We start from the raw sequence: 21,555 nt of genomic DNA, 5'->3' as shown, positions 1-21,555 counted from the left end.
AATTTATGATGTTACAAGTTTTATGACTTGTACATTTGACCTTATGTCAGGTCAAAAAGTAGGGAAGGTTTTTGAAGTCATTATTTTCTGGAGCAGAACCAGATAAAGAATCAAATGTTTACAAGTCAAAAACCTCTTAGGAAGCTAAGAGAAGACCCAATGTATAAAGAGGCAAATGGCAGGGATACCAGTAAGGCACCTGAACACCCTGCACCTTACATACAGCCAGTAAGAAAATTCTGGATACCCCAAGAGCAGAACTTATTCGCAATAAGGTGCACAGCAAGGGATCTCCCTCTCTCTTTTTGAAGTGAAAGACATTGCATTTCTTGATTGCTGATAAAGCAACTACGGTTGGAAAAAATACGTACATTTACTTTCTTTATGGACCATTTGTTGTTATAAATAAGCAAGGCCAAACAGCAGGGCTAGACAACAGGTAACATTGCAAGGACATGGGGAATGTAAGGCGGTCGGGTTTCTGATGGCATTCGGTTAACAGCCTTTCAGTGTAAGAGACTAAGACAGGAAAAGCAACCAACGCCCAGACACACAAACCCTCATGAACAGGAGGTAAGAGTTCTGGTCTTTGTTATTATCTCTGTTAGGTCACTGACTGACAGGCCATGGAAGGAGCCACTCAGACATGGCCTTGAAGAGGTTCAACCAGAACTTTAGAACAGGTAAGAAGGGGTAAACAATATCATCATGGGTCTCCTGGGAAAGAACAAACAATACAGGATGTTTGCAGGGGCTTGTGGAAATGTGCAAACATTTTTATGGGATGTTCAGGGGAAGTGCCAAAGGTAGGGAAGGTGAATCAGGATGGGACAAGTGTAGGAAAATGGAGAGGAAGTGGCATAAAAAGGAGTCATTAGTGTAAGCTGCAAGTCAGTAGGCTTGTTTGGCCCAGCCCTGCACCTGATCACTGCAGTCTGTCCTATGTTTTTATGGAGTCCTACTTGTAATATCTTCTGTGTGACTTTGCTCTCTATTCTGTATAGGTGTGATGTGCAAGCAAACTTCAGAGTCAGTCAACAGCTATGAGGAGACCTGTATCTGGAAAGACTTAAGGTCTAAGCCGGTGACCAACTAAGAGACCCCAGGCCTAGACGTGAATGTTCGATGAACTGTGTTACCATTTGAGTCTGTGAATGTGGGCATGCTTGTGAATCAGCAGAGGGCTGGTGCACATGTTTCACTAGCAAACTTCCAATTCCCATCAGCTGGAGAACTTTATGAGGCTGTTTGTATTCTTGTTCACCTGAGTGCTGTTTGCATTTATATGTGGTGCCAGTAAAGGCAATGTTTTTTCTCTGTGATGGTCTGTGTGACCAGCCATATCCTATGTATAGTGCCATCTTGGGAATGTATGCTCAGTCTTGCTACTGGCTGGACATGCAAAGAGGAACAGTGGCGAGCAGACCAAGAGGAGAAATTCCCTGTAGCTTAGAGGCCATTAGATATAGGTTCCCTTCACAAATACGTCATTACCACCCCACTGGAATTACTCTGCATGGGTCCAACTCCAACTCTCATAAAACATCATAGTCTTTCACCACATTAAATTCTTCCAGAGGCTAGAGAACATCCAGTTACGTTCAAGCCTTCTTTCTCCTTCCATTCTGCGTGCCATTCCTTGCCTTCGTACTAACTCATCTTTTGCCAGCCACTCAAGACTTTGTGTCACATTTTAAAAGATGGAACTGCAAGAGCAACCTAACTTCAAAATCATGCATGGATGAAGGAAAATGTTTCCAGTTCACCTTTACAGCAAAACATCTGATAACTAGTAGCCAAGCAGCAAAATATGTGAATATAACAGTTCAGCAAATTTTATAAAGCGATAGCTTGCTTCTTTGAAAAGCTATTAGATTTTATAAACTTGCATTTTTCTCCCTAACAAAGCTTTCATTACATGACAGTTAGGACTAAAACAAGACCTCATATGGACCTCAAGACCAGAGGAACACATTGGGTTTTTTTTAAACGAGTATGCAATTGTTTCTGTAAATTTGTCCCTCCTTTAAGTGTGCTGAAAGATTCAAGGGCAGCAGAAGGGGCAAATGTACTTTTAAGCAATACTGTAGATAATTTTACCTGTCCAGTATTTAGTACTGATTTTATACTTCCACCTTATTCTTAAACTTTCTCAGTGTAAACTTTCAGTGGCAAAAAAACTTCATTAAAATTTTTAGAAAAACACATAGTTACATACCTTCAGGTGGGGATATAAACAGATGTGATACAAATAACTAAACCACCATTGACCTGTATTACGAGTCAGATCTCCTAGACCTGACAATTATGTAAAATTGTCTATCTTACTGGTAAACAGACTCTAGCTGCACCTTTCAGTACAGCCAAACCATTAGGATTCCCACCTCATTAGGAACTTCATGATTATAGTGACAATAGCATGTTTTCCAGATGATTAAAGATGAGCCATTCATACAAGCATTTACAATATTCCTGCATACCAACTTGAGCAACTAAAATAACATCTGCATGACAGTTCACCAATAAGTAAAAAAATGCACAAGAAAATCCACACCTTTCAAGCACTACTGATACTGGAATCTCCCTATTTATCATCTTTTTATCAGGAATGATAAAATTCTAAAGGTATGTATGTTATGGGCGTCAGCAAGGGTAGCAGTTATCTCACTTAAAAAAGGCTAAATGTTATTTTGTATTAGGAAACTTGGATAACAGCGTATTTTTCCGCAGATCTTGGGATTTCACGTGCCCTGATCTTGTATCATAAGTTAAAGACAATAAGAGCAGGAAAGAAAGAAACCTCAAATTGTGCACTTACTTATTCAATGTGAGGTCAAGGATGAATTTGGAGCCAAAGGCCTCAATCTGGAAACTTGCCTGGGCCAGATGTACAGCCTGTAAACATGAACACACAGGAGTACTATATAGTTTTGCAGAACATTTAAAGTTGTCAAAAGAATCACTGAGCTTTGTATGCAACAAATACATGAAAAACACCTGTGAAAAACGTTACAGAAAACATCCTTATTTTCATTAATCTCATAGGCAAATGAAAACCTTTGCCCTTGTACCAAATTCTGATTCAAAAGGATTTGTCTTTTTAGACAATAAAGGAACAGAAGCAAATGGTACCCAAAACCCATGCTTTCAAATACACACTCATTCCTCACAAAAACAAGAAAAAAACCAAGAAAAACAAAGATTCACATAAATGTCTAAATGTTGCCTTAATCGGACGACTAAGTAACAAAAGCATAAGTAATGTAGTATACTGTTCTTTTAATGTTACTGCATTCATTCACTTTAAAAGGCCTGAAATAATGAAAGCATTTGTAATACATGCCTTCAAATAAAAAATCATGGCAAGGCTTGTATTACATGTTATGAAAGACTCCTCCAAAGTAATCCCGTCACAATTAAAGGCTTCGTACTTGGCATTGTAGCCAAACCAGTGTACAAAAGACTGATGCTGCTCAACATACAACAACATATAAAAAAACAACATTAGCTTGTCTCACACAGGGAGTTAACTTTAACTTTCAGGATATTCAATTTTTGTCAGATATATAAATTGTATTCTTTTCTATACTATTGTAACTGAAGCCAAAGACATTTAAAACACATTCAAGTGTTTTCTAGAAAAATAAGGAGAAGATAAGAGATGATCCAAGAATTTATTTTTGTGAAGACACTGTTCAGCACGGTGGAAGAGATTAGATCTGAATTTCATAGAACCTCTTCCCTGATAATGTTCTAATCAAATCATGCTTACTTATACACTAATTTGATACAGCATTAATAATTATATAAAGTTGGAATATTATGACTAAGCCCTTTAATCAAAAGACAAAAAATACTATTTTTTATTAAACACCACAATGAATCTTCAGGTATGTCACAAAAACTATATAAAGTTCTAGCTAGTTTACGGCATAACTTAAATAACGTGAAGGTTAGCTTTTATGGCCCACAAGGCCTACAATTTTGTTCTGCTTTGGAAATTTTTCCACAAAAGATAAATTCTTTTATGTTCCTCTTCCATTCTTGCACTATACAGAGAAGCACTGATTTTTCATCTTATTTCTCAGCAAAGGTATCCATCATCTTTCATAAAACCCTTCAATATAATTTTCAAAAACTATTTCTAAAAGTTGCTATAGTGACTAAAATCAGCTGTGATGGTTCCTGTGTTAGTTTATCATTCTTTGCCCCAGAAATGATCATTTCCCTTTCGACAGGGTCACAGAGCTTTGTTCTCAAGCTTCTTTTAAAAAAGTGTATAGTTACAAAATATTTTAAAGATCTTTGATATCAATAAACAATCTTTTACCTAAAGCCTGTTTTTTGTTTATTAAAAAAATACAATAACTTTAAACAAGAATTTTAAAAATAGTATTCCTAGGTGATACCTAAAATAATATGGAAGCAAACCAGTATCAAGCTTTCTCTCTGTTACATTTTTGGTAAATTAACAGTTGTCTCACCAGTTCACCAATTCGCCAAGATAACACTGGCCTGGCAAACTGAGTTTACAGCTGCTCTGAATCACCAGAGTGAAACAGTTTAATATAAAGACAAACAGGTGACTTGATGGAGATTTTCTCCATCTACTTGATGGAGAGATCATCATCAATCCTACTTGATGGAGATTCTCTCTTGATGGAAGAATCTGAGAGAATCTGCAAGGATGAAAGGTAGCGCATATATAAAAGAAAAAAAAAAAGGCACAGAATCTCAGTTTAAATGCATGCCTAGTAGGAGAGGCTTTTCAGTCCCTGCTCCACTTTTTTGCACAGTGAAACCAAGGAACAAGTGTCACAAGGAGCACTTCAAGCACCTGTTCGTGACAAAAACTTCATTATGTTTTCAACATGCACATGTATTAATTTAATTAGGAAAAAAAAAAAAAAGCATGAAAATTTGTTGCAGGAAAAGTGTTGCAATTCGTTTTATTCCATAAAGATTCCACTTAGAGTTACAGGAGCTACTGCTTTGAGTCTCCTTCACATGGAACATTTACCTAAAATTATGTGTCTTCATATATATGCCACAAACAAGACTTCAATATTAACAATCTGGAAAGTTTAAAAGAGCATGTACTATTCCATTAAGATCATTCTGAAACATGAGAAATGAGAACTACAGAATTGTTTAAAGTACCTAGTTTTTATTATATTATATATATATATATATATCTCACTTTGGAAGTTTTTCAAAATATCTCCTGCTCAAAGATAAACATGGTAATTTTGAGTATATTGTGTTTTTACATACAACCGTGAAGACTAAGTCTTTCGTTTCAGATAAGATTATCATTTACAGATCTATGACATAACATTCCTGACAGATGTAACATGGCAAAAAGTGACTGCCCAATCAGGATTTACTCAGTGTAGTATATCATTAACGATGTTTACAAGTCATTTTAGAAACAATACAACTACCAGTGACCCCAATGCTATACTTAGCCAAATTGAGCAAAAAACTAACATCAAAAGTGACTATATACTTTTTCCAGGGTTAGTTTAGAAATAAAAATACACTCTTTCTTTTCAGTTTGATACAAGTGCAGCATTTCTTTCACTTCTAACAGACTATGTATTACTTAAAATGTGTATTCTTTGAAACACCTTTTAGAACAAGAGCAGCATCAAGGCTAAATAATCACCTGCAAGAGAGAGAAACCCAAGTATTTTGCTTCCCATTTTAAATTGGTTTTTGTCACTACTGTTGTTCTGACTGCCAATTCCAAACCAACTAAATAAGCCAAACTCTCGAAAATCTTTCCTTTCAAGAAGATTTAAGCTACTTAACTGATTAAGAAAATGCTTAAGTGTGGAGGATGACATACCACCTGGAATAATAAAATACACTTCAAAAGCAATCATGGTGTACTGAAACATGCCAAAACCCTGAAACTTCAGCAGATACTAAAAATGTACATGTATAAAAAAGAAACCCGGGATAACCTCAAGATTGGGAACGCCCATCAAGAGCTATTAAATCTGAAAGACAAGTTCTAGTTCCCAGAAGATCCTGAGCCACAGATTGCTGGAGTCTGGGAGACCAGTCTAGGAAGTAGCACTCCATGACTGTTATGCTCCTATATCCCTCCCTAGGCATCTGCTACTGATTGCTCTCAGGGACTGCTAGATGGATGTCTAGTCTTATCTGCTATAGCTTTTCTTTTGTCCAGTCAAGCCCATTCAATGACACACGTATATCAACCTTTAAGTTTCAGCCATCAACCATGTATTCTTTATCTTTCTGCAATTTAAAATTACTTAAAGTAACTTGTATTCTCGGTCTACAATATCACAAGAAAAAGTTCATCTTGTAGGACTAGCTATAATATCATTGCTATTTCTGAAAACAATAACTTCTGTATACAAAAACACCACTTGCTATCTATTACTGTGCCTCACTTAACAGATGTAGCCTGTACACATGAGCAATTGCTGCAAAGCAGCTGACACTAATTCGGTACCCTGCAGCAGGGCATGTTCTCCACCAAACTCAGCTCAAATAATTGGCTACAAAAAGAACACTGGATTTTAAACCCCTGCAGTTTAGCAAAAACAATTTTGAATTCAGGTGAATGTGATACACCACTGCTGCAGCAAAATACACATTCTGTTAAGCCAGTTTAATAATAGGTAACCACCCATGAAAGCCATAAGCCAGAAATCAGGGGAAAGTAATGAGACTAAAGTATTTAATCCTGAAACTGACATTTTCCCTGTAACAAGTTAGCACAGAAAGCTACCAGTGAGTTGTCACCAGGTGTTTTAGCCATTATATCCATCATGTACCACCATGATGGGAGGAAGTATTTCAGAAAAGTATCTGTGAAATTCTGTTATACAGCTTATAATTTCACAGTATTCTCTCATGAGCTACTGTGTAATACAATGCCTGAAGTATAATCTGAAATACGGTGTTCTTCTGACTGGCATAGAAATATAAATTCAATCAAGAATATAATGTAGATTAGCATATCTTTTGAAGAATATATATAGGCTAGATATCTTACCATGTCTTTTCACAGGAAAAATACTAAACATCACCTTCTTGTACCACTGACATACATGCATATGTTCACATCTGCATGAGTATTCTTTACTTACATAAACAGTATTCTTTACTTACATAAACCAAGTTCCTTTGTACATGTTTGTTTATCATTTAAAAACCTCTGCAGAAGTTCCTGCTTTGACAGCTATAAGTTACTCCAAAGGCAAAGCTGCAAAATTACATAAAGTTTTTCTGCAGCAAAGACTTACTGATGATATATAGAGGAGTGGGTTGAAGGAGGGTCTGAGTCTTCACAATGTTTCCTGCCCCCAAACCCAAACTTGAGAGAGAAAAAAAAAGTCTTTTTTCACTGTTCTGGAAGCTCAGGTTACTAGCATAGTCACTGTAATAAGAGATTCTTCATACTAGGGACATTGTAAGAGTGCTGTAGCTGCTTGTGCAAAGCAGTAGCTCTCAGTTTTTTCCAAGCTAAAAATCCATATACATAAAGAATTCCAGTTTCTTTCAAATCAGTCATTAGCTTACTATAAGTTTCAAGATAAAAAGGGACTGGAAGGCTGGAATCTCAGTTCTACTGATCCATGTCAGAACTTGAACACTTTCATTGTCTTCATTATTGCACTTGGGCATCATTTGTCCGTAATTCACTTTTTCCAGACTTTCAGGAATTTTACAACCATCATCATCAAAAGTAAAGTACTATATTGGTTTTACTTTCTTCACAGTACAACTATGCCAAATGCAATAATGTTTTATCCCTTCAAAAATACTAAGTTGTGACACAAGTCTTTAAATGACAGTAACAGCATTATTTAACTGACTGATAGTACCTATGGGTCTTTTGCCAAGATCATACAGATATGATCTCCAAATGACAACATCATTGTTTTTAGAAATTATTTTTGCATATAGTTCTGCTGACTAAAATAATGGCCAAAAGCAGCCTCTCTCATTTCAGTAGCTGAGCAAGGAGTTTCATTACTCCCATTTTGGAATTAGAAACCTAAGTCAGATTTAGATGGATTTTTACACCATTAAAACATTTTTTGATCTAGACCTTCATTCTGATAACAGTACAAGTTTTGTCACAAATCAGGGTGACTTACTATATATTAGTTCCTTACTCTTCTTTTAGCTTGTTTGCCTATCCTCAGGCTTCATACAGAGGCCATCCTTCTTCAGTGTTTGGAAAACATCTACTATATGCCAAGATAACCTTCCACTATTCATTGGAAATAAAGCACTTCATACTGAAACAGCATACATAAATGTCACAGCAGCATGTAAAAACTCACACTTAAAACATACAGGATTTCAGAAAAGTTCCTTTTGATGATTTGTTCCTGGTCTTTAATGATTAGCAATAGAGAGGTTACTTTGACGCACTTGAACCTCAAGCCTTGAAGACTGTTCTTCGATTCTTTGAAAGAATGGTTGTCGGCATGTGAACAAAGGCTCAGGCCTACCTTTGAAAGCAATCCTACTGTCACTCTTTTAACCCCAGGGGCCAGAACCCACCATTCTCTCCGAACATGACAATACTTAGATATCCGTCTGTAGTGATACTGGCCTCTAAAATAATATCCCTCTTGGTGGTTTTGTTCATCAGACTCTACTAAGTAGTGCATCCATACCTTGGACCACTTTCCTGCAGCACCCAGCTTCCCACAACTGCTAAAAAACCTATAAATTTCATTTTTTTATTTCAGAACGAGGCCTAACGAGACTTTTGCATTAATATAAATTCGATATAGAATGGAAAAAAAGACAAAGTACACAAAATTCTCCATTTGCAAGTAGTGTAAATTGAAGGTGCACCACAGAAAATTCTGAAAAAATGCAAAGCCAGCTGAAATACTACACAGATTCTCCAACAGTCTTAAACTCATACACATAAGCCACATGAAGTTCATTCATTATTTTGATGAGTTTTCATTACATGGGGATTAAAAGTGAAGACCTGGCCTAAGATAGGCAAGGGAAGGGAAGACAATAATTAATGCATAGGATTTTTATCTGGATTTTAGTAAGAATTCATGTGATGCCAACTCTTGAGAGATTATTAACCATGATCGTTCATCTTTTACAAAACAGGCCTGCTTTTTCTTCAATACCACCTCCTTTGCAATGGCTGTAATACAGTTGTTTTCCTTTCATCTTAAGGATGCTTTCCCTTTCAACTTTCATACGCTACATACCAATGTTGCATAAAGGACTGAGACAGCACTGTATCTCAACCTTTAAAGCAGGGCAACAGCAGAAAACATAACATTCAGCCTAGCAGGAATATTTTCTTTATTTAAATGACAAACAGCTGAGCTGAACAGAAGCACCTGGAGTTTTCACCCCAAGAAAAATAGCCCAAAATGAATATAATTTTTTTTGGGGGGGTGGAACTGTCTTCACAGTCAAAACTACTATTACACATCTTTTTTTTTACAGCCGTTAGGGTCTGCAAAACAGTTTTCTTAACACCTCCCTCCTCCCCAGAATTACACTAGCAGCTTAGAATTATGCATGAAGACATTGCTTCTTTATAACTTCTGATTCGGTGATCTAAAACCAGTTAGAAACTGTCCAGCAGATACAATCTTCCTTCATATGCACCTAGTTCAAGCTATTTTCCACTCAAAATTTGGTAAGGTTGCCCTGAGCTATGTTTCTCTGGCAATCCTACTATCTTGAGATCACATCTTGTGTTGCAAGATTTTTCCCTCTGCTGTCCACCATAAGGACCTGCTCCTAGCCTTTTGTGATAAGTTGTGTCCCATGCAGTCTTCCCGCTAGGTCCTAACAATCTCGTATATGCAGTCTGTGAAAATTAATCAAAGCAGTCATCTGGTTCAATAAAGAGATTACCAGTTCATTCAAAATGCTACCTCCATGTGCAGAAGTTTAGAAAGACAGCCGCAGAACACAGACGACTCAGACTTCTTCAGCAAGTTTAAGGATTCTTGTGAGCTTCTTCAGTGTGTTTTTATAAACCGAGTGCTCATTTTTGAGCATTTCACACTAAAAATAACTTCAGAAGAACTCAAAACCAGCTAGCCTTAATATGACTACAAGGAAACAGGTATACAGATTTTAGAGTCGTCAAGCACCATGTATTTAAAGTATGCTTTCTTAGAGCACAAAGAGAAAATAGGTTACACACTAGAACTCTGTCCACCTTGGAGATAGACCACTTAGTCAAAACTATGGTGAACATTCCTTTTTTTCCAACGGTGAGAAAAAGCTTCTTAGAAGAACAAGAAGGAATGAGAGAGGTTCTACCAACAGTTTAGATCACATATGCCCTCTCATTATGATGGCGTTTCACCAAATTCAAAGAGGATCAGTGCTAAGAAAGCAATTTATTATTTAAATTTTTGATTCTCTGGTACACTGTTTTCTCCTCCAGTCCTTCATTTCTGCATATATTTCATGAAGAAGGTTGCAGACCCTTACTTTTAGGAAGAGACTTTTAAAAATAAAACATTTTAAATCATCTTACCTATTTCTCTAGCTTTACCTCTTTCTTCACACATGCACACAATTTCCTCTACTCTTCCCCTCTCCTTATAGTGACTCAGCATTTCTGCAGTATTCAGGTCTTATTCCACAAACTATCCCTGTGGCTTACATTCTTCTGGCCACTATAATGAAGTTCCAAAGAAAGGCATCTACTGAATAATATCCATAGTTAGGGAATATATCCACATCATATGCCTATAAATGGTATATTAAGGCTGACAAGAAAATACAGGTTAAAGAATGTATGGTTCCAAGAACAGTAAAAAAAGAAAAAAAATGGTATTTTTCTTCCTCAACTGTCCCCTGTGTATGTACATAAGGTCATCATATTTGTCTTTACTTTTTTCACATACTAAAAATCAATCCTAAATATAGATTTCTTTCTTTACCTAACTATAAAGGTATTTTGGTTATTTCTTTTTATTACCAATGTGGCAGACAGCAAAATCTCTCAAGAAGGATTTATTACAATATAGCATTTATTTTAATTCTGGGAAAAGTTATAAGCAAGTACTACAAAATTCCCCCTCCCCTCCCCCCCCCAAAATCAAAACCCTCGTGTGTCTTTCACAATCCAATTGCATTCTGTTTTCTTTATGGGCTGTTTTCCTTTCACATCCTAGGCAGGCTTCCCCCCCCAATTATTGCTCTACAGAGATAATTATAGTGAATGTAAAACAGAACAAAATAACCAAAATATTTGTTATTATATTATTGGTCAAATAGACAGAAGGGCAAAGATATGACTTCATGCAAGGAAAGACACAAGATGCAAGTTGGTGGGGGAGAAGCCCTCTATGGTGCTCTGGAAGCAAGACATGCAAAAATCAATCCAGACAAGGAACATAATCAACCCCTTCCTTCAATTAAATGGATCAAAGCAACAGAAGTTTCATACCAGAAGACTGAAGTCAACACAATGTCACTCTCCATGAAGCCCCAAGCTGAAAGAACCCTTCTGTGGGAAAAACTGCAGCGTTAGCATTCCCTATGCTTAAAAGGGACACAGTAAGTAGAAAGAAGATCCACTTTACACAATACTCAGCAGCAAGCATACCCAAGGAAATCAATAGCAATTCTGTCAGCACTGATTTCTGCAGAGCTTTACCCCAACAGCTAGATATAACGTAGGGCATAGGAAGGATAGGCAACGGCAGCAATGTGCCTGTGGGCAATGCTGGGTAAGTAAAGAGATTGGCAGATGTTGTCCTCTGTGGATACCCGAGAAAAAAACTCAGGTAGAAACATGGAGGAAGCACTATTCCCAAACCGAAAGGGTTGTCAAGCATTGGAACAGGCTGCCCAGGGAAGTGGTGGAGTCACCATCCCTAGAAGTATTTAAAAGACATGTAGATGTGGTGCTTAGGGACATGGTTTAGTGGTGGACTTGGCAGTACTAGGTTAACAGCTGGACTCGACGATCTTAAAGGTCTTTTCCAACCTAAACGAGTCTATGATATAGTTTAGAATAGGTTTACTTCTTTACCAAGTTATTTCACAAAACCAAAGTTTTTTCAATCCCATGCAATTAGAAAAAAAAAATTACTATCTGCATCTATACAAAATTAAATATTAGATCTTTTCATTAAAAAACAAAAAATGTAGGTATTATTTGACAAAAACTGGTAACACTTTACAGTGATCTTCACTGGTCATACACTGGCAGGAAACCAATACTGCATTTATTAGGTAGTGCATGATACACTCAAAGCCAAGTAACTCACACTGTAAGTTCAGGATTCTAAAGAAACTCCCTATGCAGACATTTCTGCAATCTCGAGCTGTTTTGAAAGAAGCATTTTGTTGATGATGGTATACCATAAGTCAAGACACCAGAATCTACGCTGATCAGATAAGTAAACTTTGCATAATTCCCATTCGTTTTATCTACAGTTCGGCTTCTGAACCATCCTGAAATTCAAAATAATTATTTTTAAATTAACACAAGGGAAATTACATTCTTGTTTAATTACATGTCCTCCTTTAATTCCTAAAAATGGTGGTAAAGACCACCATTAAGTCTCGAAGATCTACAAAATAAAACATTCAAACAAAGTCCCACATCACATATTACTGTTTTGAAAATTCTGCAGATGAGCTTTTTACCCTACCTTGTTGTGTTTCTGCTGGTGCCTTGCCCTAGTATCCAGGATATGGTAAGGGGTTTCAGAGTCTCTGTTGATGTAATAGATTAGTTTTGAAGGCAGTGTGATTTCCTTCTGGATTGCATTGCTGTAGCTGTTATTTTTACTGTAACTGCCTTTATTCTGTTGAAATGTATTCTCTTCATCTGCCAGTACTCCCTCTATACCGCCTGCCGTTTCATTCCAATGCAGGTCTGAGGAAGAAAGATATGCCAGCCGTAAATTAGATGGCAGAACGTGTTTATTTCCATAGAAACCTACATATTTAGCTTGCAGTATTCTAATATTTTGTTAATCACTCAAGCAAACAAAAAGACAGCTTACTCATTGAGCTAGATCCCATTCATTTTTCACACATAATATTGTTTCAGAAATAACATTATTTATTTAAATGCATATACATTTTCCTATGCAGTCATGCATTATAAATATTTTAACGCTTCTCAACCTCCAAGAGGAAAAAGAAAACTTAATGGATATGTAGTTACCCCCTACATCCTCTTTGATAGCTAAGTTCTCTCTCAAAGACACACGCACAAATATATATATACAAAAAGCTAAGAATACTCCCCATGTTCCTAAGACAAACTGAATTCAGAGTCCATGCGCACTGAATGCTAATCAATCCCCTTTACATAATAGGAAGTTCTCTACCTCTCTCTTTTAACTTTGACAAGAGCCCTTTTCTTTAGTGGCAGCTTTTCAGATGAAATCCTGTATCCTTCCTCATTAAAATTTCAAGATACAGTCAATCAACAAGCAATGTAACAATAATAGTAAAAACATGATGCACAAACCGACTATATTCATCATTCCACGTCATCTATATGCAATCAAAAGCAAATAATCAAAAAGCACACACAAAAATCCAACCCCAAACAAATAAATTAGCTTCCCAGTCAGATCTCCGTACACATGCATCCTAACACACACAAAAACCACCTAAGCCTTTTTTTGTCGCATACCTCACCAGCGTATTTCCACGCACACCATCCTCTATCTAAAACACTGCAGTGGCTTCAGAAGATCAGAGGGGGAATCTCACATTTCTCTCTTTTTTGTAAGCAAGCGAGCCAAGGAAACATTTTCTGAGCCCCGTTTTTCCACACGCCGGAACAGACACGTACACGAAGCTGGAAGGGGCGGAGGAAGAAATCGTGCAGGGGAAATGGATGTTATCGGGGTTTATCACCCAGGGAGGAGGCAGGGGAGCCAGGGGAGGGGGAGGACGGGGACCGAGGAGCAGCAGACGCCTCCCGCACACGAACGCACACACACCCCATCATACCCACCGGCGGCCGCTGCAGCCGCGCGGGCCCGGGGGCAGGAGGAGCCATGGAGGAGCAGGAGCAGCGAGACGAGGCGGCCGAGGAGCGGCAGGAGCGTAGGGCGGCAGGCGGCGGCGGTGGGGAGGCGGCGGCCGCAGCGAGGCTGCCGCAGGGAGATGCTGCCGGGCGGCTTCATGGCTCATAGCGCCCCGGGGCGGCGCGGGGGGCGGCCGGCCGGGGGGCAGCGCGGCACCCTCACCCCCGACGGGCCGTGCCTGTGGGGCCGGGGGAGGGCGGGGGGCCCGGGCGGGCAGCGGGCGGAGGCGGAGCGAGGCAGGCGGCTCCCCGCGACGGCACCCGCCCGTCTGGCTCCTCTCTCCACCGTTACGGGAGACCGTTACCTCAGCGCGAGGGCGGGCGGGTAGCGGCGCGCGCGCACCTTCCCCTTCACCCCACCCGCCTCCCACCGCCAGCCCCACGGCAGGCGCACGCGCGCCGACCTCGTCCCACGGCGGGCGCGTGGGATGGGGCGGGGCCGCGCGGCCGCTGTCAGTCGTGCTGCCGCCGGCCGCGCGCCGCTGCGGACACGGACACGACGGACACGACGGACACGACGGACACGACGGACACGACGGACACGACGGACACGACGCCCCCCCGCACCCCTCAGGTGCGCAGCGGGGCAGGGCACGCCGCGTCCCCCTCGTGTCACGGGTCACGCTGAGCAGCCCGGGGCGTTGCAGCCCTCCGGCGGGGTGACCGCCGCCAGCTGCGCGCACAGCTGCCTCCCGGCCCCGAGCGCGGGGGAGGGCGGGCCGGGGCGTGCGGGCAGCAGTGCCGCAGGGCACGGCCTCGGGCTGCCCGCAGGGTGGGCGACGGGGACAGGCGGCGCCTCGGGCTGCCCGGACGAGCGCTAACGGGTTGTAACTTGCAGCTGGGGCGGGCAGAGGGCGAGCGCGCGATTTCCTGATTGGGGTAACACGGAGGAACCCACTCCGGCAGCGGGCACGACTGCAAGCAGCGGAGTTTGGAAATACTCAAATTCGTTGAAGAACTTCACGCAGAGAGAAGTTGCTTTGAAAACTGGCCGCCTAGAGCAAGGCGCGGAAGAGAGCTTGGGGGACAAGAAGAGGAAGCCACGGGTCAGTTTGCTCCCAGGGAAGCCCTGTGCACGCACAGATAAGGCAAATGAGCCATTTCACAACTTGCAGTCCTCATACGCTGCAGAGGGCTGCAAGGGGCCCTTCCCATAAAACCTCCTCTCCTCCTGCGCCAAGCGTTGTGCAGAGCTTCAGGCTCCCCTCTGCTCCCTCCCAACACCTCCAGCCAACAGTTTGTTCCTTGCATCTCCCCCCTTGCTCTCTTCTTTAGTCCCCGTGTCCCACTCATCCTTACTGACCACAGCCAACCTGCAATGAAGTGGTTGTGGAGGCGAGAACCAGATGTTACCAAGGGTGTACGTATATTGACAAAGAAAATGGGCGTGCGTACAATAAACAAAGAGGAGTGCTGCAGGAAGGTGCACGATCAGTCTGTGACCTGGTGTAAATCCACTCTGGCGTGCTGCGTTCAGCAGCAGACAGTCTGGACCACGAACAGAAAGAAGTGTTAGTACATTTCGGTACAGTGAGTATTATCTCTCATACTTCAATCCAGCATGCCTGGGGGGAACCACGAATATGAAGAATATTTGCGAAGATAAAAATAACTTCAAAGAGAGAGGAGAAGATTAATCTGCTGCTTTGTATTCATTCCATGGCTTCAGGAGTCAGAAAACCTGGAAACTGAGTTCAGAGACAAGTTTAGATATTGAGTTCTTAGTGCACATTTTGCCCAGCAGACTTCTAATACCCTAGAATAGATACGTTTCATTTTGGTGCAGGTCTCACTGCTGAGGAAATAAAGATGTTTCTCCTTTTTGTCTGGATATTGCTTTTTACTTGTCAGCTTATTCCTTCTAATCTGAGTCTGTGTACCACATGGCTTTCCAGAAAGAGGAATTTTCTCTGCTTCACATAATTTTCTTTAGATTCCAGCCTGAATTCATTATCATTGTTAATTTAGAAAGTATAAGCAGTTTTACAAATCATTACCATGCAGACTACTTCATAGCAGTAGTGTTACGGCTTTTAAAAAAAAATTCATTCTGAATTCTCAGGCTGGTCAAGTAGGTGCTCCTTGTGGAAACTCAAAATCTAAGTGTGTGCCAGCAGACAAGCACATAGAAGACACAGACCCACGAGATGACCAGGTGTGAAAAACAACAGAAAACATGCCTTAGGATTTCTCTGTTGTCTGGGTATAGGGAGAAAGCTGTACCAGTTTTCTATATAAAATGGTCTTCCTGATGCTCACCTTCCCAGACACTTTCCATGCAGCCCACCTAGCCCAGCTGTTCCTCATCATTAGATATCACTAGAACATTTCAGCCAACAGCAGCTCCTGTTTCTCCTCATAAACATACAAACAGATCAAAGGACCAGTTATGTCAGCGCATCTAGATCTAATAAATACAATTAAAAAAATATTCTGGGAGCGAAAAACAAAAGAGTAGAATGACCATACAATTAAAAAAAATAAAATCCAGAAACTCAAATGCACCACACAACACAAAAACAACAAGTCTAGCAACAATGAATGCTAGAAACACCTGCTCTCTGAAACTATCAGTTCTTATTTTTGCTGTCCAGATTTTGAGGGGAGAAAGTGATGATTGCCTCTTTCTGCAAAGGTTGTCTAGGGCAAAGATTTTCAAAAGTTCTTTTAACTCATGTACAAGTCAGCAGCAGAAATAAACACCTGAATAACCATCTGAAGCAGACATGCCTAGTCTCCCAGTCCCTGATGGATATGTAACTCAAGCTGTGTTTCATAAACCTGCTACAAGCCTTCAGATGGTCATGTGCAATTCACAGAGCATAATCAGCTCAAGATGAAGTACCCCACTAGGAATGACAGCTGCTGTTTTTTTAAACCTGCTTTCATCTTTGAAAGACACTATAAAATAATCCCAGATAGACTGCACTGCAGATGTCTGAAAACAAAATACCAGAAGTGTGGATTATCGTACCAGCATCTGTACCAAATGAAAGAAATTGAAACTTCTAAGTCAGAGGCACACAGGAAACTGCTGATAGCTGGTGCTTCAAGACTGGCTAGGGAGCAAAGGCATACTATGCAAGGCATATACATACTTTCAATCTGGGTGATAAACTTTACGTCACATCTCCAGATGATTGCCCAGAGCTTTTAAATTCCTTCTGACTTTATGAGGATGGGGGTCAGTGAGCACATGGGATGAAATTTTGTAATGCTACAATTCAAATCAAAAAGGCTTCAGATGCGAAACTGCTGATAGTAGTCTTGGCTGTTCATATTAACAGCTGGTCAGGAAATGTTAGTCCAGGCTCTGTTAACCTAGTGCTAAAGATACAACCTTCCAACACGATCAAATGCCTTTTCTGGTATCACCTGAAAAAAGAAAAAAGTCAGCATATCACTTGACTTGGGAAAGTCTCTATGTAGAATACATTTTTAAAGATCTTGCTGCTTACCAAGGCATAAATAATATTGACCTTGCTGAGTGAGCACGGTCACTAGGAAAAAGAAACTTTTACTAGGAAAAAGAAAATTTCTGGATTTCAACAGTAGTCTCTTATCTAACACTTATTTCAAGAATCCAGTTAGGTCCTCTAACACATGAGCAGGGGGGTGTTCCTGGATATTCCTCACAGAGACCAACTGTTCACCATTTTAATAGAAAGAAGAATATTTCTGTTGCAGATGGAATATGAAGGAGACAAGTTCGGGAGATACAAACATGGATGACTAATTTATGAAAAATTTTTTGCAAGGATGCTGTAAGAACACTGGCTATCAAGTTTACAATAGTGATGATCATTACAGAACAGGAAACTGAAATATCAAATATTCAGTTTAACAGGAGGTTAAGCATAGGAAGACTAGTGTAGTTACTTTGGTAATAACAGGTGATACCAGTTGGGCAGCTGAAGGCTGGCCTTGGGTGATGAAGGGTATAACACCATAGGGAACAGGCAGCACAAACAGCAGAGTAGAAGCAGCCATTGCTGAACTCTGCTAGCATGCGAGTGCAGCAGTCAAGTATGATTACAATTTATTCATGTTACCAGCAGGCTCAGCCGTAGGCCGAGGTCCCGCTGTGCTCCCTGCTGTACAGACACAGGGCAAAATGACAGATCTGTTAGAGAAATTTCCTTTTGATTTGCAATAGCAAATAAGTCAGCCAGTGCTGTAAATAACAGAAGAAATATAACAGCTCTAGGAGGGGTCCCAAGCACACTGCAGGTCTAAAAAGGGGTAATTACACAGGGGACATTGAACAACAGAACCTCATTAGTTGGCACATAACTAATCCACACAACCTGTAATTTGCATGCAAAAGAAGGTGGTAGCCATTCTCTGTTTCTCAACAGGGGGTTAACAGCTAAGACAAAGCTGTACTGAAACTTCATGCCACTCATGTTTCCTTACTTTATATCATATGCAGTGTAAGTATGGATAATTTATACTTAGAAGAAACCTGGGAATTGCAATGAACAATACATTGCATTAGTATAACTTTTTTTTAATCACACATGTTTGAATACTCACTGATTCTCCATGTTCAGCTATTCTCAAAGAGCTCCTCTGTCATTAGTGTGAAAGAGAATATTTCTATACGAAGGGCTGTTAAAAATTTTTTTTATAATGGGACCATCTCTCGCTACACATCCCACCACCTAACAGCCCAGCAGCAACCCAACATTGGGTCAGAAAAATAAGTACTTGTCATTTATTCTGTTTCTTTTAGCTGCTTTAAATACCTTTTAGCGACTAGGGGAAAAAAAAAAAGCATAAATGTCACAGTAATGCAACAAACACATAAGACTGATTCAGGAAACAGAGCTGTGGCTCTAGATTCTCCTAAAGCAAGCATCACTTTCCAAACTGTAGGTCTAACAGAACAGGGTTTCCATTGCTCTTCACTTTCCTATCTTCTTTATTTCAACCTCATACTCTTCAGAGGAAGAGCTTTCTCCTGCTACTTAGTCTGTAGTTCAGCAGAGCCCTAAACCCAGCTTTCCCCTCCATGTACAATAGTGGAACAATGTACAATATTTGGCACAACACTATTTTAGACACAGTAATATTATAAAGTAGAATGCAGTAAAAATGCCCCCTTTCCATCAGAACCGTCACTCATTTACCAAGCTCTGCGTGCACATCATCGTTACCTACTCCTCTCACCAGCAGTACTACACAAATGAACTCTTTTGTGTTTCATATGTTCCAGCACTACAAGTTAGAATATACACGGTAACAAGGATATACTTGCCAGCCCCCTTCCCTCAGCATTGTGAAATGTTAACAGCAAAGTCAAATGAAGAAAGTAAGATGATAAAGAGAATATATCTTACCAATGTTCAGCAAAGAAGGGAAGGGAACACAGCTGTGCTGCTAATAGCAAACGAGTCAGAGGTTTTATTAATTGCAGTTCAATTTGTATCCAAGTGAAACTTAGCATCAGTAATACTTCTGATTGCAAGAAAAGATTATTTTGAATAAACCACACCAGACTGTAATTTCAGAATTAACTCACTGTGTACTCTTGTGTAATTAACTAAGCATTCATAGCCAAAGGATTTTAGAAGTTGTTTAGTAGGATTCCTCAGCAACATTTAAACAACTGCATGTAAGTCATTGTATACAAGATACTGCAGTGAGGTATTTTTGCCATCAGTGGAAATATTATGATACTAAAGGCTCCAATTATTCACCATATTGCCCAATTTATTAATAAGAGACAGAGAAGCAGCAGAAACATGCTGGTCAGTGATGCCATCTAGAACACATTTGTCAGCTGTTCTGATATGGATATACTTAGCAAGTAAAACATATGCCACCAGCAGAAAAAAAATGCTGCTTTTCTAATAGGCAAGCACTTCTAACTGTGGCTGTGACAGCAGCCTGCTCCTTGCTAGCTCGTTTCACTCTTGTGAGTTAAAATGTAAAAACAGTGTCAAGAAAATAAGATGGGGTGGCAGGGGAAATCTTACTTAAATATGTACTTTGATTTATATTTCCTTCAAACTAAATACATGTTCACATCCCAAGGACTTGCCACAGCTGATCAAATACTTCCAAGTGGTAGGTTCTAAAAAAGACAGATTTCAGCTATTCCAGTGTGACTTTGCAAAGAGGAGGGAAGATATCATCACTCTTTCCTGACCCACTTGCACATGCACAGGGGAGAAAAGGGCTGCAAGGGATCTCCTGAGTCATCAAGTCCACCCCCAGCTACCACTGGCTATTCCATCGCACAGTTCCTTTCATACCTTGCATTTAAAAGTAATTGGATTTTTTTTCCCTTCTACTACCACTGGAAGGCTGTTCCAGAAGCTCATTGTTAGAATCACTAAGTAAATCCTCCTACTTCCAGCCTAAATTTATTCATGCCTAACAGAAACCCATTTGTTCTTGTGCCAACGCTAGCATTAATAGCTCATTCCCCCTGCTGGTAGAGATGACCAGACTCTCAATGCTTACAGCATCTAAGTCCAAGTGATGGGTGAAAATTTCATGAGACTGTAGTTGAAAACATTCAGGATGTTATCTTCAGTACAGAGATGCCCAGAATAGCAAGGACTGCATTAGCTTGAGAAGCAGAAGGAATATGGCCATGCCAGTACAACGCATGCTTGAGCTACTAAACCTCACTGAGAAAAGGAACTTACCTAGCTACAGCTACTACTACTTGGAAGCTCGTTCACTGGGCATGGACATGCAGCATTTAAAGGTGTTATAGTTGCTTTATTTGTGTTCACCCAAAAATAAAAATAAAAAAATTCTTCCTCCAATAATTTGCAGGTGCTGAGGCTGCTGCTCAGGTAAGAGACTTCTACACAGTCTTGCCTTCTACACAGTCTTGCATTCAGCACAGAGACCTGTGCTGATGCTGCTGCCGTCACTGCTGTCATCCTATGCTATAAAAGGTAAGTAAAAATGCTGAGAAGCAGCAGTGTTAGTCAGATGGGGAAAATCCTGGCATTTCCATAAAATGCAGCTCTATGAAACAGGAAAAGAAAATAGAAACTGCTATATCCAATTAGGCATCCTGTCTTTTCTCCATAGACAAACTTGGACCAGTTTTCCTGCTCCTTCCTTAATTAGGCATAGGGATGAATCAGACATGAAACACACTATCCTGAAAGATTCCTTTTTGAGGATGTATCTAGGATTTGGCACTGACTCCTATAGAGAGCCTAAATCATTTAATCATAATATCTCTAGAGAGATGGTCTGAATTTTTAAGAAAAATCAGTGCAAAGTGTTATCAAAGTGTTGCACTAAAGTCCTAGGGTGTCCCCGACACATTTGAGTTACTAAAATACATTTTTTTCTCACATAAATAACTTTCAGTGTTGGACATGGATCACAAATTGGTGTGTCATCAGCCCCCCCACCAAAGACCTTCTAAACTAATTTCCTTACAAGTTTGATATACAACCAAAGAAAGTCCTCTTTCAGCTTCTCCCCACCAATCAGTCTGGACCTATGGATTCCCAAATTTTGAA

The 21,555-nt window shown here is 40.1% G+C and overlaps 1 protein-coding gene and 1 long non-coding RNA gene across 10 annotated transcripts in view; one reads left to right on the top strand and one right to left on the bottom strand.

Moving 5' to 3' along the window:
* Positions 1–14,421, bottom strand: part of ADAM23 (ADAM metallopeptidase domain 23) — an 82,071-nt gene extending 67,650 nt beyond the window's left edge. For 3 of the 9 annotated variants that reach the window (XM_072873901.1, XM_072873902.1, XM_072873910.1), the window contains exons 1-3: positions 13,985–14,420; positions 12,660–12,886; positions 2,819–2,895 (exon numbers count right to left, since the gene is read on the bottom strand). In XM_072873901.1, coding sequence (XP_072730002.1) covers positions 2,819–2,895; positions 12,660–12,886; positions 13,985–14,156 — 476 coding nt within the window. In that variant the 5' untranslated portion in view covers positions 14,157–14,420. Of the gene's footprint in view, positions 1–2,818; positions 2,896–12,659; positions 12,887–13,984 lie in introns of all 9 variants that reach the window. The other 6 variants (XM_072873907.1, XM_072873906.1, XM_072873909.1 and 3 more) reach the window with 3 other exon arrangements.
* On the top strand, positions 13,928–15,887 carry LOC140657218 (uncharacterized). The gene is made up of 2 exons (XR_012044249.1): positions 13,928–14,630; positions 14,895–15,887. It is a non-coding gene; the product is annotated as an uncharacterized lncRNA (long non-coding RNA).
* The last annotated feature ends 5,668 nt before the right edge of the window (positions 15,888–21,555 follow it).

The sequence above is a fragment of the Ciconia boyciana genome, chromosome 10, assembly GCF_034638445.1.
Source record: "Ciconia boyciana chromosome 10, ASM3463844v1, whole genome shotgun sequence".
Taxonomy (NCBI): domain Eukaryota; kingdom Metazoa; phylum Chordata; class Aves; order Ciconiiformes; family Ciconiidae; genus Ciconia; species Ciconia boyciana.
Note: the sequence above shows the minus strand (reverse complement) of the source record. Positions and strands in the feature narration are given on the sequence as shown.